This window comes from Poecilia reticulata, chromosome 21 (assembly GCF_904066995.2).
Source record: "Poecilia reticulata chromosome 21, P_reticulata-male-v2, whole genome shotgun sequence".
Classification (NCBI taxonomy): Eukaryota; Metazoa; Chordata; class Actinopteri; order Cyprinodontiformes; family Poeciliidae; genus Poecilia; species Poecilia reticulata.
The window spans coordinates 18,208,220-18,233,742 of record NC_088850.1 but is presented as its reverse complement, the minus strand read 5'-3'; the positions used below and the strand labels follow the sequence as shown (position 1 = coordinate 18,233,742).

General features: G+C 37.9%; 1 protein-coding gene across 2 annotated transcripts in view; it reads right to left on the bottom strand.

The window, feature by feature from the left end:
- The window catches only part of phip (PHIP subunit of CUL4-Ring ligase complex), a 43,468-nt gene extending 23,710 nt beyond the window's left edge, over window positions 1-19,758 (bottom strand). For both annotated transcript variants that reach the window (XM_081602772.1, XM_081602773.1), the window contains exons 1-15: window positions 19,399-19,758; window positions 19,224-19,282; window positions 19,109-19,138; window positions 18,896-18,955; window positions 14,443-14,593; window positions 14,133-14,231; window positions 12,919-13,079; window positions 7,904-8,125; window positions 6,964-7,064; window positions 6,768-6,838; window positions 5,866-5,966; window positions 5,673-5,713; window positions 5,131-5,229; window positions 2,934-3,090; window positions 1,225-1,359 (exon numbers count right to left, since the gene is read on the bottom strand). In XM_081602772.1, coding sequence (XP_081458898.1) covers window positions 1,225-1,359; window positions 2,934-3,090; window positions 5,131-5,229; window positions 5,673-5,713; window positions 5,866-5,966; window positions 6,768-6,838; window positions 6,964-7,064; window positions 7,904-8,125; window positions 12,919-13,079; window positions 14,133-14,231; window positions 14,443-14,593; window positions 18,896-18,955; window positions 19,109-19,138; window positions 19,224-19,282; window positions 19,399-19,438 — 1,527 coding nt within the window. In that variant the 5' untranslated portion in view covers window positions 19,439-19,758. The remainder of the gene's footprint in view (window positions 1-1,224; window positions 1,360-2,933; window positions 3,091-5,130; window positions 5,230-5,672; window positions 5,714-5,865; window positions 5,967-6,767; window positions 6,839-6,963; window positions 7,065-7,903; window positions 8,126-12,918; window positions 13,080-14,132; window positions 14,232-14,442; window positions 14,594-18,895; window positions 18,956-19,108; window positions 19,139-19,223; window positions 19,283-19,398) is intronic.
- Between the last annotated feature and the right edge of the window lie 5,765 nt (window positions 19,759-25,523).

Sequence of the window (25,523 nt, the reverse complement as noted above, 5' to 3'; positions counted from 1 at the left end):
TCCACCGCAACACACCACACACTATATGATGATCGGTTACGAAATCACCAGCGACCAACGTTCTAAGATTGTCATAAGGGGAAAATAGGGGCAAAAAATCGTGTAGTGTGAACTACTGCATTAGGTAGTGGGATGTGCCCATCTTCTCTATTTGAATCTCGTGATTACTGAAGGGCAATATAGTATACAGATTTCATATCTGCACTCTTTTGGTTGAATGCAACATTTATTTCCACTTTGGCTTTATGTTCTTTAGTTTTTATTCAAGTACGTTTTTTGTTAATGGAGACTGAGAATCAATTTTATTTTTGGTTTTGGTTGTTTTGTTTATTTAGTTTATTAGTTCCAGTGTTATGTGTTCTTTTGAAAATAAAGTGTATCTATCTATGGCAGGAAATCGCATGCATTATTAGTCATTTCCATTAAATCAGTGTCAAAAGGTCTTGAAACAATATTATCGTTTATTGCAATAATTTTTTAGACAATCGCTCAGCAAAATTTGTTATCGTGACAGGCCTACCTGTAATTACTGTATTTAAGACCAACTTACTTTTTTAAAATGACTTTAAGACATTTTAAGATCTTATTTTTAGATACATTTATGTTTTTTAAGGATTCATGGACATACTGTAAAACAGAAAACTTAAACCTGATGTACTATATCTACTTCCAACTGAATATCAGAGTTCAACACTGTGACATGACAAAATGTGGACACATTCAGACTATTAAATGTTTGCCTTAATACTGTTAATGCAAACACTGGCTGCCAAACACTATTAATTTGACAGTGTAGTTCTCTTCCCATCATCCACCTGCTACTCATCTGAATACAGACCCAGGAGCAGCTATTTAGTCAACGCTAGTGAACTTTACTTGCAGTAATTATCTGAGCTTTGCCTCAATCATTAACACTCTCGTTGCAGTTCAGCACCAAAACTGAGACCAGGACTTTTTGGCCAGCTGACCAGCTTCCTTAGTGACTCATGTTCTGAGACTGTGATTAGGATTGTCCTTGGTTGCCATAGAGACGAAGACAAAAGGATGCAACCGCAATAAATATGTTGGAAGTGTTAGGACCCTGGCACATTTCGCAGAGGGAAACAAAAGACGATAGAAAATTACAGTGAGATGATTTAAGGTGAAAGACATCAGGATCTTCGCTCGACTTGTTAGAGAACAACACAGACTAGAAAACGAGTGAGGAAAAATCGAGAGACCCACCATGTTGAAATAAGAGCGGATCTTAACTCCTCTTGCTAGATCCCAAACGATGCAGTTTCCGTCGTGCCCGGCTGAGAAGAGGATCCTCGGATCAAACGGATGAGGCTCGAGGACAAACACCTCATCCTCATGACCCTGCCAAAAAAAAAAACAGCAACAGCTCCATTAAGGCACACCTGAGGGATGAACACATGTAAAACGCTGGCTATAAACATAATTATAGGGAGAAGTAATATCCAAGGTTTTAGCTTGTTGCCATAAAACTAAAAGCAGTTTAACTGGAATCCAAAGCACGCAGATTAGAGTTTTGGTTTTATATGGACTATTGTTAGTCAGTGTCCAACGCGCCATATCCATCAAGCGCCATCTGGGAGACTGTTGTCACCAACAATAAAATAACAAGACGGGGAAGTCTGTGGCAGGCGGTGTTGTGAAATTATGAGCTGGAGAACAAAGTAGGCCCTGGAGGATTCACCGACAACGGTGAAATGATGGCCGTGTTGAGCTACTACAGCATATTAACAGCCGTGGTGAAAGAACGAAAACAAATCTCTTTTAATTCTAAGGTTTTACATTTAACTGAATAAAAAAGGTGCAACACTTCAAATCAGCTGCAAAGGACAGTGATGATTTGGGATTCTTTTTTTCTTCTTGATTTTTATAATATTCTCAGAATTTATGTACGAAATATTAACCTTGCACGAACTTTAATAACCAGATCTTATCTTTGAAAACAACAAAGATGAAATTGGCTTCCGTTATGCGTGTCTGGGATGTACCTCTGAACTAAGTCAGATCACCTTTATTTCATTACGTAAAACTTATCTAACGCTGCAGTGATCTTGAGAAATGCGGATTTTTTGTTTTTTAAAGAAGTTTGCATTCAGTGCTCCCTTTATTTTGCAAGTTATGTGATTATTTTTACATAATTCAGGTCAACCCAGTTTTAGAGTCGCAGATCCAGTTCAACATGAATTTAAAGTGGCTTAGACACATACCAAGTAGTAAATTTACCACTTTTTCAGTTTCTAAAATCAAAAACAAAAATACAGATGGATGCAGCGTTAGAAATTCATGCACATATTGTATATTTTTCTTCTCTGGTGGCATAATATGCTATTTTATATTATTTTTCCTGTTTTGTAAATTTGTCCAAATTGTACAGTCTCTTATTGTTAATTTGACCTATTTTACAGAAAACATTCAGTGTGTCTCTTTACTTACTTGAAAGTGTTTTCTTGGTTTTGTGTAAACTATCAAAAAGTTTAAAAAAATAAAAAAATAAAAAAAAGTTCCATATTGTGTATTTGTGTGTAGAATATTCTATTCTATTCTAGAATCAAAGACAAAGTATGTCAAATTTAAAAACCCGTTAAAAACTTTGCATATATTAACAATTATTAGACTTTTGCTCTTTAAAAAGGAAGATAGGAAAATGTATGGATTTTTAAAAATACTTTTTCAACACCCAATTTCCACAAAAAAATGATAAAAACAAATTCTGTACTTTTCCAGCCTTTTAAAGGTCAGAGGAGTCAAACTTAAGGTCATCTGTCTAACAGCTACACATTTACCAAAAGCGGGTAAAGCAAGCAGTTGCGGAAAGCCGTAGAGGAAATTGGGCCAACAATTTGAAAACGACGTGAGCGTCCAGAAACTAAATACACATTTAATTAGTTTCAAAGTTTAAACGTTCAGACGCCTCTTACCATCAGGACATGGACCAGATTCCCGGTGTTGGAGTTCCACACCTTCAGCGTCAGATTATTGGCGGCGGTGATCACAGTGCTGTCATGGCGATCCCACGCCACCATGGTAACCTTAAGCTTAGTGACCTTGTCTTCCAGTGGAGGAGGGTTGTATTTCCTGATGGGAAGATTTAAAAAAATGCAATTAGACTAACAGCAGGATTTTTTTAATAACTTCATCTGTATTATTTTTTCCACAAAAAAAAAAAAAAAAAAAAAAGAAATGTTGAAATTAAAGTTTACAATTAAATTAAAGTTGACAATTAAATCTAGAGAACTGTTTTATAAGCTATCCATTTGCCCCATTTTTATTTAAGTTCGATTTCTTTCAGTTTTAGAATAAATGCCATTTTTTCCGATCAGGAATATTTCCGGCTGCAGGATTTTAAATTTTTACACAAAAAGCGCAAAATTACAACAAAAAAAAACTTCATATGAAGACAAAAACCAAAACTAAACTTAAATGTCTTATTTTATCAGCTGATCAGTGATATATACCTTTAAATTTAGTCATTCTTTAAATCAATACCATTAAAGAATAGTTAGCTTCACTCCAGACTGAAATCGTATCTTGTTTTATGGAATATTTTTCAAACTGAAGAAATTTAAAACTTCAGCGAACACATCTAAAATACTAGAGAGATAAACCAAGAAATTGTCCTTTCTGATCAGTAAAATAATAAATAAATCATAAGCTAAGCGCTTCATTGTTGTCATAGCCACATCACTCTTCGGCGTGGAAGATAATACTGCAAGAAGACTAAAAGTTAACTATTTTTAGTGTGATGTTTAAAAGAAAGGGCCAGGGAAACAGATGTAAATAAAGACTATTTAAAACAAAAGATGTGAGCTTTGAAAGTGTTGGTAGCCTTTTAGAAATCTCAGAGGGAAGATCTATGTTCCCTAAGGACTACACACAGAGGCTGCTGGTTGTACTTAATGACAGCAACATCCCTAATTGTAAAAAAAAAAAAGAAAAAAAAAAAAGATGCTTGACAGTCTAAAATGGCAGCACTGAATCGTTTGGTCCTTCTTTAAAAAGTGTTTCAAACACTTCTTTTTTTAAAAATAAAGTAAAAAGAAAGGTCTGACACAGATATTTTGTATTTCACAGATTTGTCTAATTATTGCCATGTACTTAAATAAGTACATGGCAAAAAAATGTACTGTAAAAAAAGACAAGAATGGGGGCATTCTTGTCTTTTTTTACAGTACATTTTTTTGCCATGTACTTATTTAAGTACATGGCAATGTACTTAAATAAGTACATTGCCATGTACTTAAGACAAGAATGCCCCCATTCTTGTCTTTTTTTATGTGTGGGTGGATGGGGTTCGATTGTTAAAGGAAAAACAAATTCAATTCGAGTTACTGTATTTTGATGTACCGTGCCTTGCTTTGTGCTTTCTTGAATGAAAATATATTTAAAAGAAAAAAAAGTATTCTGATTATTAATCAATTAATATTTTTTTTAAATTGGCACATTCTGCAGAAGAGTCTCTACTCCAGTTAACGATTAGTCGATTACCAAATTAGTTGACGATTATTTTAAAAATCGATTCATCATGATTATCCCAATTAGTCATTTGAACCCTACAATTATATGAGGTAAAAACTATTTGAGATTTTTTTATGACATGCTTAGACATATCTGCAGTCCATTCAGGCTGCAAAGGAGCGAGAGAGAGCAGGACGTTTCAGTAGGTAACAGTAAGGCTGAGAGCTTTCAGTGTCATGGAAATCTAAAGGATTCAGATGAGGATTCAGAGACCTTTTGGGGTATAATGCCTTGTATTGTAAGTCGTCTTTTTAAAGGACTGCATCAGTCCATTTCACATTTAAATTAGTTGGGTCAAGAATAATAAAACCCTTCACCGTAAGCAACAGATAAAACAACAAAGAATGTTTCAACAAGTCCTTTTTGGTTTTAGACTTCTTCTTTATAACGTCACTTCTGCATTCCAGAGTTGATCTACACTGCATCCTCATTAATTCAAGGAACCGATCGTAACGATTTCCAGGAAAATGTTTAGGTTTTTTTTTTTTGTTTTTTTTTTACTGAATTAAAAAATAAACTTAGAAGCAAACAGGGTTTTGCTCAAGGCCCCAAAATTATTCAAAGCATTTTTGGCAGCCTTGCACACGCACACACACTTACCCAGGCAGTTTGGTCTGCATATCCAGCAGAATGCTCTTCCAGCCCTGAGGCTGCAGCTGCCAGATCCGAGCCGTACCATCCCTACTGCCACTCACAAACCTGCAGCACATAAATACATACAAAGCACTGAGAAGGAGCACTAGTTCAGCTTTGCATAACAAATCATTTTCCTTCATGCACAGAAATCGAATAAAACCTGAAATCTATTTTCTGTGCACCTTTGCATATTTGTACATCTTTCTCCCTGCTTAGATTAGGGCAACTTGGAGGGGTGGGAATAACAGCTGAGCGTTTTTTTGTTTGTGCGAACCCCATGTTCAGCTCAACACTGAGCACACACTGTGTGAAAGAATAACTGAGTTGGCTTGTGTGTGACACAGAGAGTGTGTAACAGCGAGTATCAGGCATTAACTACAGGTGGCGTATTCTGCTGACACAATCAAGCTGCAGCACCCAGAGCTTCCTTTAAAAACGGCCCTTCAACAGCCCTGCATATCAAAACCTGATATTTTCACTGTGAGGCTCTGAGGCAAACAACTTACCTGTCACTGCAGTGGGAGAACTGGATGCTGTCAACTTTATCCTATGTAAAAAATAATAATAATAAAAGAACTGTCAGAATGCACATTGGTTTTTTGTTTCAAAATCAAAATCAATTACTGCAGCTGTTAAAACTGCGTCCACCTACAGAAAAATGTATGTTTCTCAACAACAGAATGAAGTATTCAGACTCACTGTGTGAGACTCCAGTTCAGAGATCTTCTCTGGTTGACCCGACCCAAAGTAGTACACCCTAATGATGTGATCGGTGCTTCCTGTTGCGAGGAACATTCCGCCTGGACACCGAGGGAAAGGATTAGATGAGAACTCCTACTTGTGATTTCTGAACCATTTGGAAGAAGGTTTGTTTCTGTCAGTTTCAGTTTCTTTATTATTTATTTTACATTGGTTGTTTTATTCCTAGCTGCACTGACTGAACAAATTAAAGTTGTGTTGTTTTTACATGTTTTACCAAGCTTGTGAAGCTACTGGTGTAGTAGCTGCTCTGGAGCAGAGTTATCAAATAAACCAGTAATTTGGTACATTTACGTCGGTGTTTAAAAAAGAAACGTTTTTAGTCAATTCAGCGTTGTTTTTCTTTACTAAACCTGATACCAAGTACCTGATACTAAACATCAGGTACTTGTATCAGTATCGGAGGTGGAAGTACTAGATTCACACTTCAGTGCTGAAAATTGATTTAGTCATTATTCATGTAGCTCTTATTACAGCTTTCTTTCGGGAACTTGTTTGAGAAGCTAAAATGGTTGAATTATGTTTTATTTATTTATCAGAGTAAAGGGACAGAGTATAAATGTGCAAACAATTTACAGTTGTAACATGATGAAACCTGAAGATGTTTTACTCTGAAAAGGATTAAATTTGGCTGTTTCATTGGTTGTAAAGTATGATGATTCCATATTTCTATGTGCAGGTTCAGTTTTCAAACTAGGAACACTTGAGATGGATGACGAATAGATTAAGTGAAAGTTTAATTTCACACTGCAGCACACAGCTGCTGTAAAGCCAGTCTCGTTATTTAATCACGTCGCCTCTGACGGCTTGTTGTGTTTGTAATCAAAGTGAGCAGAGTTCACCTGCGCTGAAGGAGGAGCAGATCATCTGGACGCCAGGTCTGGAGCGCTCCGTGAATTTACTGGGTCTCTGGCTGCACAGGCATCAAGAGAATGACTTAGAATGTACAAAATAATATCAAACAAATGCTTCACTCGAAGGGCGCAAACGGCACTTCGGCAGGAAGGACGTGCACACTTCCGATTGTTTTCCCCTCACCCAAATTTGAGCGTGCGAGCGTCCCACTGCCAGAAGCAGATGGTTCCGTCAGCTCCGGTGGAGGACAGGTAGCGCTTCGAGCCGCTACAGAGAGGCGAAAACTGCAAAGAAAACCCATTACTGATGAGCATATATAACACTCAAGTGACCAAAAAGAAAAAAATATATACCTCTTAAGCTTTTTAAATTTTTTTGTAATAACCACAAAACTCATGTGCATTTATAAGGAATTTATGTGGTAAACTAATACAAATTAGTGCACAAAATAATACATGGGTTTCAATTATGAGTCTGCTAAAAATACTGGTTAATGGACTCTGAGTAAAGGAGTAAAGACCAAATCCTCCTGCTCCCCCCCAAAAATGTTAAAATGTGTAATTTTCCTTCAACTTCCTATCTATGCACTGCATTGTGTTGGTCTATCCCATAAGATCCCACTGAAATGCACCAAAGTTTGGTTTTTACCACGAGTTTAAGAAGTGTGAATACTTCTCAAACTTGCAGTACGCCTGCTGCATCTATAATGTGCGCAGAATGTAGTGGTAAAGTTACATGTTTGAGCTATTACGATAGTAGGATTAAAATAAACTGGTGCTCAGATAAAAAAAAGACGAGTTCTGGCCACAAAGAAGAGCCAAAATATGGCCAGTTATTAAAAAAGACATGAGAGTATAAGCTCATTTGCAAAAACACAAAATCTTACCAAGTATTTTTGACCTAGTTTCTAGAGAAAATGTCTTCGTACACTTGAACTAAGACAAAACTAACTTAGTGACTTAAGCAAGAAAGTGTTTTAAATCAATAATTTCTTTAAAAAGTACTTTTTAAGAAAGTACTTTTTTTGACAGATTATTTCATTTATAACTTGGAAAAAATGTCTTGTTTTGTGGGGGAAAAAAGGTTTACATCATGCCACTGGCAAACCTGGACTCCCCCCTACCTGTAGGGAGGTGATGGAGGCCGCGTGTCCCTCCAGGACGGCCAATGGTGCGCAGGTTTGTAAGCACCACACTCTGATGGTCTTGTCGCAGGACCCGGCAGCGATCATGGTGTTCTCGTAGCTCACGGCCATGTCGGAGATCTCAGCAGCGTGACCGCGCAGGGTCGCCAGCAGACGCCCGTCGTCGGTTCCCCAGATCTTCACCAGGCAGTCATCTGAGCCCTGGGAAAGAAAACGGAAAAAGAATTCAACGGCATGACTGTCACGTGTGAAAACAACACCTTAAAATGGCTTAAAAACAATAAAACATGGGAATATTAAATTAGAAGATGATGGGGCACCAGTAAAGTCTCAGGAAGTGCCAGTGGAAACCTCTGCCTTGACTGAAATCTGCAGCTGTCCACTTGGACAACTGCCTTCTGGAGGAAAGTTTTATGGTCAGACAAGACAATGACTAAGCTATTTGGCCAAGATAACAAGAATCATGTTTGGAGGAGTCAAGGCGAGGCCAGTTTAGCTACCATTTGTACTGGTGCATTCCACAAATCTGGTGGAGGACTAACTCCACACATTCTCCCTCTTCACTGCAGATCGGCAGTAAAATTGATCTGTGTGGTCCAATAGGGCAATGAGTCCAAATTCAGATAAGACGTTCTAGAACCTCAGTCCTACACAAGACATCTGCAGGTTTCACCAAGGCAAATCTAAGACTTTATAAGACCAGTATGAAAGGAATTTAACACCTACATGTCAAAAGAAATGTACAAACTTCATCTGACAGAAAATCCACAATTAATTCAAAAATCTTTTTTAAGAGGAAACTTTGAGACTGTGCTATATAATGACTCCACCCTGAACTGAAACTGTTCAGATGAATCACTAAAGATCCAAATATAATATCCATATAATATGCACGCCAATGGAGAACGTATGTAAACCTTTAAACAGAACTATGCATGTGTTTTCTTGCATATGCAATATGAGAACTATGCTCTATATTTACAAAGAAGAAGCAAAAACAACAAGTGCACTTTTATTGCAGCAACATTTTTGTCTTCTATTTAAAAACTGGATACGCTGAAGTATGACTAATTTGCACTTAAACACTCACACCAACATGCAATAGAGTGCAGGAAAACATTTGATCATGAACAGGAAGAAAGGCAAAGATACTGACTAAGTGCCCAGGCAGGCTGGCCTGCACAGAGCTAAAGAAAGTAGAGCAAGGTTCCTTAATTATTAGCTGCAATCAAGATTTACTTATTTAGGAAATACATCACATCTATACACTAAAAATAAAACAAAATTAAAAAAATTGAGGAAACTTGGAAAGCAGAATGTGGCCGAAATATTATTTATTTCTGATTGTTGTCTTTTATCGCATTCAGTTGCAACTGATGGTGAAAAACACCGTTTTGATTTTTATCAAAATCTTAAGCCGCAACAGGAAATCACAGAACGTTTGAGCTCCACATCAAATAAGGTCCAAAGAAACTTAATAAACAGCATGAGCGCAGCATCTAGAAGAAACCTGTCCGATTAAAGATCGTTTCATTAACATTCCTTAGTTTGAGCAGAAGATCAAGAGCACAACTCAGGCATGAAACCCGCCTTCGGGGGCTGGATGGGGGGAGAAACTCGGCTGAGCATTCCTGTCTGTGATCCAGCCTGTCGGGGGTTAAAATGTTTTGCAATTCAACGTGCTGCCACATCCATCTGTGCCTTGATTAAGATCTCGGCTTCATTTAGAAACACAACAGGTCACCGTCATTGTGATGCAAAAACACACATCAAATGTCTCCAATTAAAAACAAGAAGGTACTTCGGAGGGTGATTTTCTCTTCATACATGAGTTGGTGGGTAATGTTGTGTTCTTAATTTTTATCTGAAGAACATTCGACTGGAAGAGCCCAGATATTGAGTGTAGTTTATGAAAAGGTAATAGATGTTTGATCTGAGGGAGATTTGAATCTGTGAAGGACATTTTCTGTATTTTTCCAAACATTTTCCGACTACACACAAACTCTGATTTACCGGAATAAAAGCGGCAAAGTTTGTAAAGAGAAATATAACAGCAAAACAAGGAAAACTACAATTACAGAGACTTTTCAACCAAACCAAGACGTCTGGATTTGTCATCTCCAATGACCCTGATAATGAGCTCCGACCGATTTCAGAGCTATATTACACAAATCAATATGGATGCCTGAGAATCTATGGCTTAAGCAAAACAGCTCACACTTGTTCACGGAATAATCAGAGTGTGTGTTTAGCCCCCCCCTCAACACACACACACATAACAATCTAATAATTAATTAATAGAAGGTTGCAGCTGAAAGAGCGAAGAGATCCAAAAATAAGCAAATAAATAAATAAAAGTGATGAGAAGAGACAGCAGGAGAGAGAGAGGGGATAAAAAAGAAGAGAGAATGAGAAAGTGACAGAGAGCGAAAATGAATTTTAACTCTGGCACTTAGCCAGTCCCTCAGAGGAAACATTTTCTCCAGTTAAGAAGAGGAATAGCAGGAAGGGGAGTGCGGAGGGGAAGGGAACAAAGAGGGGACAGGCCAGAATGAAGATGGGTTGGAAAAAAACGAGGGACGGATAACAGACACAGAGAGACAATCTGAGTTCCCTCCCTCCCTCCCTCGTTCACAGCAGCCAGCCATTTTTAGAGATTTCAGGAGCAGACGCTGGAAATGGTGTACTGCAGCAAGCGGTGTTTAAATCAACAACATCAAATTGTTGGACCAGTGTTGGACTCGGCACGAGACGTGGCTGTTAAATCAAAATTTGTTGGATTTGTTTCTTCCATATCCCGCAGCTGTGAGTGACTGAATGCAACTTCTGTGATGTAGGAGAAATGGCCCGAACAGCAAGAAAAACAGACGCTTAAAGGTCTAATTTGGTAAACAAAAAGCTACCGACTCGTTCAAAGCTCAACAGGCTCCTTTAAACACCAGAGCAAATAGGTGTGTCCCAAACGATTATCTTAGTTATCAATTAATCTATGGATTATTCTGACATGACGATTAATCGGTTTTAAAAATTGGCATATTTTGCAGATTTTTTATTTAAGCCTTTTTTGCGCTATATTAGAAATACATCTAAAAATAAAAATAAACAAATAATTCAATTCCTTTTTTTAACATTATACTGCCTAAACTTTAACATAATTCAATTTGGAGCAAAGGATGCATCTGCAACATGTGAAAAACTGGATCTAATATTGATACAGAGTAGGGATCATGCTGATTTTTTTTTTGATTAACCTGTTAAAAAGGTGGGTAGCTAAAATCACGATACCCTCAGTGTGTATCCCTCTGAAAAATGAACCCATTTAAATAAAGAAATCCCTCCATGGGTGATATCACGATAGAGAGTGTTCATTTTATAGCGTTAACACCGGAGCTGTAAGTGGTCCGGTATGAAACAGGGTGATAGAGCAACACAGCACTTTTAAATTGTAATAATCAGAATGCAGAAATTGCTTCCATTGTTTTAAAAGGTTTATGTCAGTCTGTCTTTTCCCCATCGATACCCTTCCCGACCGTCCTGCACCTTAGGGGCTTAAAAAAAAAAAAAAAAAAACGAGCACATTGCGCAAAACTCTAAAAGGAAAAGCGTGACATAAAACGGAGCGAAGAACTAGATGTGAATTATGTCATAAAAACACAGAATCCGACGCTGAACAGTGAAAAAAATCAACACATGATGTGAAACACATGACGATTAGGTGGCGCAGCAGGTGATGAGTAAAGATTACTGATGGTCAATAAACAATAAAATAAATGTAGCAACAGGACATAGCAATAAACCAAGAGAGGATAATATTAATCAAAGGAAACTAAATGGAAATGAATGAAGAACAAATTGCAAGAATAAACTAAGAAACTAAAGTAAATATAGAGATATAAACTGGTATGGCAAGACCTTTCGAGCAATAATTAATACAGAGGACAGAATGGCAAGAATAAACAGACACTATTTCCAGATAAAAGGTAAAATAATATTGTTGAAGTGCCATGGGTTTGTTGAGACCATATCTAGTACTGAGAATAAATATATCTTACAGACCATAAAAGTAAAGAACTGATCACTTATTTATGTTTTTAATTAGATTTGATATATTTATTTTTTCAATATTATTTTCCATGTCAGTGTTAATGTCATGAGGCTGATGACTCCATGACACTTTCAATTTGACTCATTAGGATTTGATTAAGAACCAGATTTGTTCTGTGTCATTTCTGTCCAGTAAAACTATTAATCTATAAATCAATAGACAGGTCTATATAAAGATATAATCCATGTTTCTGTCTCATATTTGTTTGGCATTAAAAGGACCTGGAACTTTTGTTTTTCCACTGAAAGCTCTGGTTTGAACAATAAATGTCATGTTGGTGAAATTTTATGGATGATACTCTGATGTCCCATTCTCCTGAAGGCAGCACAGAGCTGCACCACCAGAAAGCAACAGAAACAGTGAAGAGAAGAAGAGCTATGATTAATGTATTTACAGTTATATCCATATTTTAATGTTGCAGAGCTCAGTTGTTTAGAAATAGATCAAAGAGTTTAAACTGGCATGTTGTACATTTTTATCTGGTCATTTTGTGTAATATTTAACAACTAGAAAATGGCAAAGAATAAGAATATTTTTCCACTCTGATTGGCTGCTGTTAGGCCTACCAATTTTAAGTTGAATGTCCACTCATTGCATTTTTTGTAGACACCTGTGAAAATAATTTCTATTCCCATGACTTTTTTGTTCTCTGGGAAATTATTTTTGATGATAAATACAGAAACAAGTATAAAAATCAAAACATCTACAATAGTGATAGTTATATTAATAATAAAATAATAGTCAGTGCAAAGTAGTTAACAAATTCTTTGGTGGGGGGCGGTGAGGGACCTGGATAAAGGCTAAGGGGGCGCTGGCCCGAAAAAGGTTGAGAAACACTAATCTACCAGCACCGCCAAATGCAAAAAAAGAAAGAAAACAGCCTTCTTACTGTGAAGATGCGGCGACCCGTCCTGTCGAAGGTCACGCAGTACACAGACGACAGGTGTCCCAGGATCCTCTTGTGCATCTTCATGTGTTGGTAAACGGCTGTGGGAACCAGCTGACGGAGGCGGTAGGAGCCGTTCAGTCGACGGCTGTAGCTCGTCTCCACTTGATGGGCAGAGAAAAATCAAGAGAATCAGTACCAAACTCGAAGAGAAAATAGCTGAGGAGTGAGCTAGAGAGGGACCAGTCAGGTTTGTCCTGATCGATAACAAATTCTGGGTTCTTCGAGGTCTGAGTGGCAAATAAATCCAAAGTAAAGTTGAGCGTTTACGAGAAGATCCCAATTCACAGTCAGCTGATTTTTATCATAGTAAAACAAGTGCGTCAAAGTGAATGCTGTTGGTTAGAAATTTAAGGAATATGGAAAAAATACAATTGTTTCAGTAAGTTCAGGGAAAAATTGCCTGATATGTGACAGATTGATTGGTGCAGCTATTAGTGTCAAAGTATGTCAGGGTTTTAAAAAGTTTGGGTTTCAAAACTACAAAATAAGGTTTCCTAAAGCCGACTGGTGACAGGCGACACAAGGGGCCTGAAAGAAAGCAGCTAGACTTTTCATTTTACAAAGAATACCAACTCAACTCCAGAGCTGTGACTAACGAATATTTTAGTCATTGATTAGTCTGACGATTAATCAGGAAAAAAATTGGCACATTCTACAGATTTTTCTTAAACCACTTAAGCCTTTTTACACTTAGAAATACATTAAAGATGCAAATAAACAAAGAATACAATTCCTTTTTAAAATAAGAAAATAAACATCTCAGTAGGTTGAATGCAGTTTGTTTATCAGTTTGTTTCCTTTAAATAAACTGAAACAGGTGAAGCTAAACTATGCCAATGGAGGAGTTTTAGGCAAAATGTGCTTAGCCTGTATTTTAGTACTAAGCACAAAATATAGGCTTTGATTAGCCTATCAAAGCCTATATTTGATTAGTGTGTCCTTATGAAAAATAACAACAAACAAATTATTAAAACTACAATACTCAATTATACTTTTGCAGCAGTAAAAATAATAGCTGTTTTTTCTGTTTTAAATTTAATAAATGGATCAAATGTTGGTGTACATACAGCGACGTAGTGTAGTTTTATCATACTGTGACGAACCCATCCAAGCTCGCGCATATTCAAGATAAAAAACATAATTATAATTCATACCAATATTGGGTGGACTCCCATAAATAACAGGTGGCTCTGGGGGTCTTCCACAGTGTAGTGCTGCCAACGCCGAACCTTTCCACACAACATGTTTGCAGCCTGGAAAAAAATAGAAAGCAGAAACAGTCATGTTTTAAAGATCGTTGTGCGGCACACCTTTAGCTTGGTCTGGATGTATTTAAGCCCTCCATCTTTTGACACTTTCTGATTTAGTTCCCAAAGGTTTCCATGACAGCATGCACATGTATAACGTATATCCACCGGCTTGTGTCGATGTTAAAAGCAGCTCATGCATTGTTCATCCACTTACTGTTGCTGGTGCGCAGGAGGTTCTGCCTGCCGGCCCCCAGCAGGCTGGTGAGTCCCGGCACGCTGGCGGGGACCTCCCTCTCCAGCAGCGGACAAACTCTGGAGCAAACCTGCAGCAGGTGGTCTGGAGCGACATGTCTGTACAGCTTCACCTGAACACAAGCGTTCAATCAGCGACCATCGCGATCAAGACAGCAGAGAAAAAAACCTGAGCTCTCTCACCCTGCTAAAGCATCGTTAGCTTTCTGCTAACGACGCAGAAAGCTAAATTTGATACAGTTCCACTCATTAGAACAAGCTTTAAAATACAAATATTCAGTCAATAAAACTGAATTTGAGTTGTTTTAACTTCATGCAGTCTGTGCTATATGAAAAATTGATGACTGGTTTACCCAAGGGAAAAAAAAACTCAAGTTTGAGATTTCAGCTTTTTTTTAATAGAGAGCAGCTGCATAAAGAAGGAAGTGTGCGTGCAGGCAGGTATGATTATTTTCTCATCCGACTGGCGTCCATACTTTTCCATAACTCTCACACCGTTCAGCTAATTTGAAACATACTGAGCATTTGCTGAGATGTAATTGGGTCGTTTATATTCTGGCAAACTCACTTTAGTAGCATTTCATAGAAAAAAATACTGTTCTGTAAATCCAGGCTAAAAAAGTCAGTGAGTGAGAACCTCATTACAGCTGGTTTCTACTGGATGACATTCAGCTTTAAGCTCATCGCACCATTTTACGCTTCCGGCTTAAATGATGAAGCTGTCGACTTATTTTGTGTAACTCTTGATTGAGCATTTCCATCCTTGTTTCGTATTTCCATGTATGGTGTTTGAAAAAAGTGAGCATCAGTGGATGTGAATTGCACATTTTCTGACATAAGGCATTGGTTAGTTAGTGGCATCAAAGCACATCAAGATTTCAACTAGTTAAGACTCTAAAACATTTGTTTATCATCTATTTGCATAGTTTTAAGTCCAGACAGTTAAAACTCAAGACAAAACAAGGCACAATATTGAGTTTATGAGAACAAGACCTTTACTCTTTCTTTTCCCAATCTCTTTAATCTCTTCAGTACATTTATGCTACATTTAGACATCCAGCCATTGGTTGTTATAGTGATGTTTTCTGTCTCCTTCAGCGTCTGAACAACTTGCGGTGCTTAAATGTTGTTTTGATCTTATCTGTCACTCTGACGCCATTTATCATTATGGAAACCCAGAATGATGCCAAACAACTTAAGAGTAGTCGAAGCATCATCTATAACAAGACAGCAGTCACCTCAACGAGAAATACTGTAATATTACTAGACCATGAAGTACACTAGATTCATATTTATATATTTATTCAATATACATTTATAGAAATCACATATGCAGGCTGGAATCGAACCTACAACATCCTGATTGCAAGTCAACTACTCTACCCACTGAGGCACAGCAGACAGGCCACAGTCGCACGTCTGTAAAGCAGCAAATGTGCCAGTACAAGGTTGTTATTATATAAGTGTTGCTTGTGCAGAAGATAAACATGACATATTTTTGAAAAACAGACATAACTCTACTTATTGGGAATTAATTTTATGTTGTGGCTTAACCTCATAGATTAAAAAATAAATAAATACATGTTATAGATACATCTTAATATAGTCTTGTATTGTTTTCTGGCACAAAAAAAAAACTGTTGCTCTTTTCTCGTAAATCAAAGGTAATTGGATCACGTTACAAGTTTTTGTGTTAAAACTCAGGTATTTTAACTCAAGATTTTAATACCGTGAGAATCTCACCGTGTGTAAGCAGGTCATTCATAATGTGCCGGCACATATCAAAAACGCTGAAACAATATTTTGGGCAGTCGTGAGTCTGAACTTAAACCAAAAAGGACAAAACTGGAAGCCAAACTGACATGTTTAGAGTTTGTACTGATAACTGGAAATTTATATCTAATAACTTATGATAAGCAACATCCAGCAACATAAGGTCAAAAAGCAAAAGGTTTCCTTTTTCAAAAAGACTTAGCATCTCTAAGGCTTTCCCCAGAAACAAACAGGACGAGGCTAACAAAGACAGCTAACGGCTGACCATATTCCTAATAAATTACATTCTCTCTCAAAATGCTCAATAGGAGAAGCACACGGTCTAAAATGTCACATAGCTAATGCTCAACAGCCGAGAGTAAGGGGGTTGGTGCTTGGGGGGGAGTGGCACACAACATAACCATGAGGCAGAAAACAGAAAAAAAAAAACAGCCTGTTATAAACACAGTGTGTCACTGATTCCACTGACACATGGGGGACTCTCTCGCATGGCCTACTTCTGAAGAAACACACATGCCTGGATGACTCAAAGAGCATGCAACACACGGCGGGATTAAAGGGAGGAAAATAAAAGCCTGGTGTTCATTTAAGGAGACAAGATTCTGTGATAAAACATCCAAAAACAATTAATTCACACTGCACGTCTCAGCTGGTTAAATAAGCTCACTGTTACACATTTACTCCTAGAAAACACACTCGTTTGCTTAATTTCTTTATCTAATCCGCAACCATAACTTATTCCCCACGACACACACACGCACACACACACATACAGATACCCTTTAATTGCTTTCAACATCCTTGATGGCGCTGAGACGTGATCAGTGTTGCCAAGCGCATATCAGAGCCCGTCTCAGGCTGATCTAATAACGGCCCATAAAAACACACACACACACACACACGTCCTCATATACATAAGTGAAAGATGTGCAAAAACAACTGGCTCCATTTTCCTTCAGAACACACCCCCGGCCACGACTGCACCAACACTGAACACATGTGGTCCCTCACACCCACTGCAACTTCTCTATTTTTTTTTATTCTTTATATCTTACACCTCCTTGCGTAACAATGAAAATGTGAAATTACAAATAAATACATATGTAGCTTCTAATTCCAGTTTAAATTACTTGGTCTGAAATTAAGCGAACATTAAAGGATTACATTTTTAAATAAATCAATAATTCAATTGATCAGCTACTAATAAGGTAACAAAATATTTCTTTTTTTTTTCTCAAAAATACAACGTTTCAAAAACGCTATGAATCTGTTTAATTTACATGGAAGATGGAAATAATCAAAAATCTAATTAATCCCCCCCTTCAATTAATTAGCCATAATTAATATTGTTAATCACAACAATATCAATGAGGGGTATGCGTTTACTCTTCATCGCTGCCCAACCCCCCTCCACCCCCTTTCTTTGATAGAGAGGCAGAACACCGAGATTTGAAACGCCCCACGATCCGCTTTCCGTTTTTTTGGTCGAATAATTAAAACCGCGTCCGCAGGATTTTTGTTCTTAAATACTCTACACACAACAGTGGATGTTACACACAATAGACCGGTGAGGTTGGCTGAAGAAGGGAGGAAGAGGAGGAGGCGGTGGAGGAGGGGGAGGAACGGAGAGACAAGCAGGAAGAGCGAGAAAAAGAAACGCAGCCAGGCAGAAGAAGCGCGCCGTCAATTATTTTCTTTAAACATCCAAGATTCGTTTCTGTCGTAATTCGCAGCGATTCGCCTGTCGATCTCTACACGCACGTTTTCGTAAATGCGAGGAAAGACACCCGCAAACCAGTGTGTATATTTCTTTCCTTTAAATGTGTCACATTCAATTAGAAAATATTAATATTAAAATAAAAACAATTAAAATGGCAACAACAAAAAAATGAGTCGACTACTTCACTTCACGCGGGCGAGCTAAGACGTAAATATGCACGCGATAACAAATGGTCTCCACGCCCCCGTGCGTAAATAAGCGCGTATAACCGTTTGTTTACATGACAATTAGCCTTTAAATTAATAGCTCTAATAGAACATATCAGCAAAAAAGTTACCTCTCATCTTCACATGAGCTGATCAGCTTCCTTTCTTGAGCTCCAACTTGCTATCCAAGTTCCCCTATAAACAACTCCTTCCCCCAGAATGCCTCCACGCCGAGCAGGGAGCTCCAACAGAGCAGCTTTGCTAAACTCTGCTGTTTATATCTCCCCTCTCTTTAAAAAAAAAAAAAAAAAAAAAGTCATCTTTTCCAACTCTTGCCCCATGCACACAAATGTTGGTTCTTTGCAGGACACGAGCGCCTCCATCTCTCCCAGGCTTGTGGCGCAGGGAGTCCCTCCTCCTGATCCTGGCGCTCCCACACCACACAGCCCTCGTGACGTATCAACATTTCGCACACTATTTTCCAACAACTATTTAAACCTTTTGGACCTGCGTGACACCGAACCCGCACACCGGGCTGCACATGGGGTCGGCATTCGACCCGGTCGGTGCTGCAAAACAACCCCCCAACCAGGAGCCAGCTCGCCCCGAGAGTGCTTTAGGGTTCTTTCTTTGCCACCTGATTTAAAAATTGCGGGAAATTCAATTTTTATTTTGCTCTCTAAAAACTTTTTCCCTCGGTTATAGAGCAGACTTACCAAATTTTTGTACGTCCCGGGGTGCTCCTGCCCTGTCCAGTCCAGCCTTCTGGGTAGCAGCTAAAATAGAGAAATAGTGTGGAGTGTGACCACCCAGTTCATAAATGTGTGGAGTGATGTTTTAAAACGCTAAATGATAATTCAGAGAGAAAAGGCAACATCACACAGTACAGTGCAGAGAGAAGCATCTCTCTCGTAGTGCTGACTGCTTACCTCCTTCTCCTCCACCTCCCTTATCAGGGTCTGAAAATAGGATAAAAACGCAAAATTACACCTCATGACAATTTTGGATATGTTCTAAATTAACCTAAAATGCAAAAACACCAACCTCGGCGGCTTTCTGGCACGGTCCAGCCTCTAGAAACCGGGCTATTAGGAAGTACAGTTCTGGTACGGTTGGAGGGGGAGAAGAGGACGGGAGCTGCGTTAGAAGAGGGCACCGAGGAAAATTTTGGGGGCTATTAAAACAGCCGTGACACACTCTTCGTTCTCACTTTACTCACCAGAAGTCAACTGCGCGATGTGTGTACTGTCTGAAGCCATTTTGGGTGTTGTTTGCCAGGGCAGCGCCAGAGCTTGTGTGCTGGGTCTAGGTGGCTGCCCTGTAGCTGTCACTGTTTATCCACCAGGAAGAGGCTGCCTCCATTCAGCCTCGCTCGAACATAGTCCCGCCTGCGTTAATATTCATCCGCGGAGCGTCAGCTAGTGCGCGCCGTACGACTCGCTGCGCTGGATAACGTTCTTCAGATGTTGGCGACGAGTGGCTAAAATATAATTATGTTAACAGCTGCTTCTGATGAATTTTATTTTCCGTTTGTTTGTATTATTTTGTTTATTTGTATTAATCCCCCCTCCCCCTCAACGAAAATGGCGGAACCACACAAACAAGTGCGTCTCACTCGGTCTCTGTAGAGTGGAGCTAGAAATGGCAGCCTGCTAAAGCAGAGGACACATTGCTGTAGTTTAGCTGTTACGACGAAATGAGTCTGTATTTACCACATTTTACAACAAAAAAAAGTATTACACAGTTGTAATTTAACAGAGGACGCAGGGAGCGTTGCGTAATTTCTACGACATTGTTTAACAGAATTTGTTGAATATCACGGCTCCCGTGTCCGTGAAGTATTTACAACCGTTGTATCTAACTGTGTACATTGTTTTTAGCTCTGCAAACGTGTGAATACGCGTGTTTTTACTTCGCTCGTTGTTGCCGTCTTGTATAACACGACGTTGTAACACACCCACTCTGTGCCGTTTGGTGGGGAAGTCGTCCATTTCTCTTCCAAATATTGCTAGGCAGTAAAATGGGGGGAAGGGATGGAAAAGGGGAATGCAGCTTAATGAATGAAACCCCGTGAGTTACAGCAATTTAATAACAATAGAGACTGAAGGCTGACCATCAAGGAAGATTCACAAGAAAACACACGCCGCAGGATGACTTACAGATAAGAAAAAGAAACAACAGTTAGTTTAAGCTACTTTTTGCATCATTTGCCCCAAAGTTTTATTTAAGAATAATGCTAAAACAAGCATCATCTTTTTTTTTTCAGTGTCCATACTAATGTTTTCTGTGTGATTGTGCAAACGTGGGAATGTAACAACCAAAAAGATCAGCACACAACATGGAATTAAAAGCATGTCTCACAAAAGTTAAAAGGCAGCCTGGAGTTTCGGGTTGATTTTAGTAGTATCACACATTGAAAGTGCTTTTTGAAAGAACAAAAAAGACCTAGCTTTGAACGGACTTTTACTGGGCCAGTCTCACACACGAGTATGCCTTGAAACCATTCCACTGTTCTACTTTTGCCCCGTATTTTGCTTCATTTATCTTCTCCTTGATCCCCTTAGTCGAAGAAAATCATCCCCAGAGCAGCATGCTGCCATCACTGTGTATCAAAGTGTGTCTGTTTCATTTTCGGCCTCGTCTGTCCACCCATTTTCTTCCACCCATTTTGCTGTGTCCCTCACACGGCTTGTGGCAAACGACCAACACAACTTCTCATGACTTTCATCTTGTCGTTCTTTCATAAAGGCCACATTAGTGGAGTGGATGAGTAATTCTTCTCAGGCGACCTCCGCGTCATGTACGCACACAAAGACGGCTAACGCTTAGTGCACACGCAGCAAGGTAAATCTTCCTTAACTTTGTCTTATTACGAACAACACTTAAACTTAACTGCATCCATAAAATGTATAATATTTTGATTTAAAAAAATTATAATTGTAGTTATATTCATGTGTTTACTTAAAGCAAAACCAGCCAGGAGTGTTGTAATGTTCTCCCAACCTGAAAACGCAACAAAAACAAATAATCTTTTTATGTTTTTTAAGATGATAAAGTAAGCAAACCAGAAAAAATGTGTTGCTCCTTTTGCCCGTTTGTTTCAACCGTTTTGTTTTTTTTCATGCTGTAGAAAAGTAAAAAAAAAAAAGCAATTTTCTTTCAACAGACTAGATTTCCCACAATAAATAGCTTTTTAGTGTTCAGTGTTCAACCCCTTGATAATAGCTCCCGACATAACAATTTTATATTTACTAAAGCAAGGCTTTATTCAAACATGATTTGGAAAACAAAAAACCATTACAGGTTTGTTTTGTTACGTTTTTACACCTACATGTTAAAAATTCAGCTAATTTTAAAAACAAACCAAGATTACCAAAATAAATGCAAAATGCAGATTTGAAATAATTTGTTCTTTTATGGAGGGGTAAAGCAATCCAAAACAACAGCTGAAAATATAATTAACTCTTGTTTTTAAACCACATTTTTTTGTACTTTTTTTTTCACCCAAACCTGATTAGTGTAGCCCTTGAAGAATCAAGAAATTACACACACACACACACACACACACACAAAAAAAAAACACACACCTTGTTTGACATCATGAAGTGGGCTAAAATATGGCAAAAACAAAAACATTGCATTACGATTGAAAGTAAACCAAGAACAGAACAAATGATTGTTACCCAGAACTCCTGATGTCAGTTCTCACCAGCACAGATAAGCCCAAAATTACCCCCGGCAGATTTAAAGATATTTTCTTTTAACCAAAATATTTGCCCGTCATAGAAAACGAGACGGGCATCGCTCAAAAGAAAATGAAACAAGCAGTGTCCGTTAAATGCTACTAATAAAGAAAATCCATCTTTTAAAAAATAAAAATACCTTTCATACTCTTTCCAGCAGAACTGAAAAGTTTCTGCATTTTTCCACATGGATTTTGATAATTGAACTTTGGTGAGGACCTCCAAGTCTCTGAGGTTGGAATGGCTACCTTCCATCACCCTAATCTTTATTTCTCTTCACAGATTCTCTATCAAGGTAGAACTCTATCATATGACTTCAAATCAGAAGAAACGTGTTGTTGAAAGGATTGTAAACTTACATTTTTTAGCATTAGGATTTGAAATGAATAACTATTTTATCGCCGTAGCATTTTATCAACTTTGAAAAATGGATGGGGGGAAAATAATCTGCCATTAATTCAAATACATTTATTCAACAGAGAGAAAAAAACCCCTCTGTTAATAAATAATTACATTCAACAAAGTCACAAATGGTACTTTTTCTTGAAGCCTTATGAATCCCTTTCACATACAAGCTGCTGAAGCATTTTTAATCCATTTCTAACTTAATTTGTCATTTCTAATTAGTAATCTTTACTTGAAAATATCTTAATATCTCTATTAGCAGGATAGTTTTCCAAAACTCTTATTCAAACTAAGTTATATTAGAAATAAAGCATGAAATTATGTTTTTGTAATTATGACTTTATTAGATTTTTTATTTTTTACATTAGTAAATGTGCTCGCAATTTTGTCTGTATTATGTCTTTTATGCTGCTTTTTTTGTTTGTTTTTTTCTTTTTTGTGGGGGTGTGGGGGGCATTGGGCTGCAAATGATGTGCATTTTAAAATCAAAATTATTATTTCTTTTCTCTCCATAAATATAGAGCATATATAGGCATTTCCTCTCATCTAAAGAGGAATCAAATGCAATTTGTAAATATGTAGCCACACAGCAGAGCAGTTTTACACAGATTAGTAGAACTAAAAAGTTGTCTCATTGAGATTTTTCAAATCTAGATACATTTTATTTAATAAGAGCGTGCTAAAAATAAAAAAAGAAAGAAAGAAAAGAATACCAGTTAGGTTGCTGACCTATGGAGTGACACGGCCACAAGGAGGCAACCTCACTCTGATCCACCCAGCATGTCATGGCCAAAACAGAGGAATCAGAGGTTATAATTTATTTTACAAACAGGCAGACACTTTAGGAGCAAATAGAAACTGAATGCGCTGTTGTTAACGTATATCAAAAGACCTTGTTAAGACACTAAACCTGCTGTATTTGTTTCTAATGTTGATTGTTTTAGCAATTCTGTAGTTTCCACAGTTTTTACTACAGCTTACTAGAGTGAACAAAATGCTGCAGGGAGTTTAAATCCCATCAGTTCGTCCCTTTGTGTTGAGGATTCATAAACACAACACAAATAAAAAAGTTTGTATTCTGTCTTCATGTAGATGCTACAATGGAAAACCTTGAATTTGGTCAATCACCACAGGTGTTTGATGTAGATGGAGACTTGTTATTTTTAATTGGGACAAAATGATCACAGACAAAGTGAAATCTTCTTACAGTAGAAAACATTGGCTTCGACACAAAGTACTCGTCTTTGAGTAGCCACTTTCTTGCGAGGATCAGTGACTTCTACCCAAAAGCAAACTTTGCGGCACCGAAAATCTAATTTTAACTAATTTAACAAACTCGGCTAAAGAAATACGGCAGGTTTTTACTGACCAGAATTGACTAAATTGCACTTTTTCAAACTGATACATAGAAAATTTCTAAAATCACTTTCAATTAGGCACATCTTTCAAGTTGTGGACATCCATTTCTAGCAACAACTTTGACTACTTTGTTTAACTAAAGTGTTCAACAGAAAATGTTTTATTGACTCTCAACTCCTTTTGACTTGACGATTTTGACCCATGCAAGGAAACGTTTGGACCCTCCTGGTTTATGGTTTTGAACGACTGGTCAAATGAAAAGGCCGAACGGTTTCACTGGTCCCACCACTCCTACAAATGCTGACCTTTCACGTCCTGACACAGCAGTTGTATTTAACACTGCCACGTGCCCCTGGCGACCTCCCACACACACACACACGCAAAGGTGTAAACACACACACACACGCACACACACACACGCAGCGCTTTAAAAAGTACTTCTAAACCTGGACGCATTGAAGCGGCGCTCGGGAATGCTAACCGTTTGTCAAAATAAAGCCAAAAATAAGAAGCTGCAGGGAAGACTTGTAACAGAAGGTGTTCTGTTTAAGGTGACACCAAAAAATTGAACTTTTTTGGGGGGCAAAATATAAAAAAGCCACATTGGAAAACTGCAGCGCATTTTCCTAAACCACTGGTCTGCAACCCTAAGAGCCATTTCTGCCCAACAAAACTTATTTTAGAGCCACAAAAGTAACATGACTCTTCAAAACAAGATAGCTTGACTTTGTAATACCTACAATATGAGATATGTTTGTATCTTTAAATTATAGAACAAAAATATATTGTTTCAGAGTTAATACATTTCTTTCAAATTTTATAGAAAAAGTACAGTTTGCAACAGACCGATAGAAGAGTATTTTTATTTTTTTTACACTGTTAGTGTCGTTCTCTGTGTAAATGTTATGCTTAGATTGGTTGCTGATGCTTAGGCCTGCCATATACATCACAATAGCGAAACATGGTGGTGGCAGCATCATGCTGTGGGGAGGGTTTCTTCGGCTTAAATGGAGAAGCTAGTAGTATTGAAGAAGGCTTGAGAAAAAGGTTAGAAAGTTCACCTTCTTTTAGGAAGAGCTATGATGCAATAGTTTAGGTAAGGGGTGTCCAAAGTTTTAGTCATTTGGGTCAAAAGTTAAAATTATTCCAAGAACTCCAAAAAAAAAACAAAAAAAATAAACGTACATTAAGCAAATGAAGTATTTCAACTTTTTTTGCATAAAACGGATGTTATTCATTACAGATCTGAAACTTGAAAGGGATTTTGAGCGTTTGCTGGATTAAGTTTTCCATTTTTGGGGGGCTCAATTGAAACTAATTATTCTAAACTACTTGCCAAGTTTAGCCAAGTTTAGTAAATTTAGTGAAAGCCGACTTGGGTGCAGCAAAGTCGACATTTCAGTAAAAGTGTCAGATATAAAAGGCTTAGTTATAAAAACACGAATAATTTGCGTTCAACATGACATTTTCCACTGATGTCGGTAATAATTTTACCCCGATTACAAAGAAAAATCTGTCTATGGACAGAGGCCACCAGGATGTCCATCGTTTAACCTAACACACCAAATATATAGGTGTGTTAGGACGGACCAGTCAAAGTCCACACCTAAATAAATGTGAACATATATTGACCTTGTGCGTGCCATGTTTCCTCAGATTTTTGGGGGTTATAAAAACTTTAGAAACCACAGAATCTTTTCAACATCACAATCATGCTTTGTTTCATTTCGTCACGTAAAACCCCATATATAACCACGTTGAACTTTGACCCAGAAAACCCCACATTTTTGTTCTATTTACACTAAAAGAAAGAAAGACGGGGAAGGGGAGGCAAGTA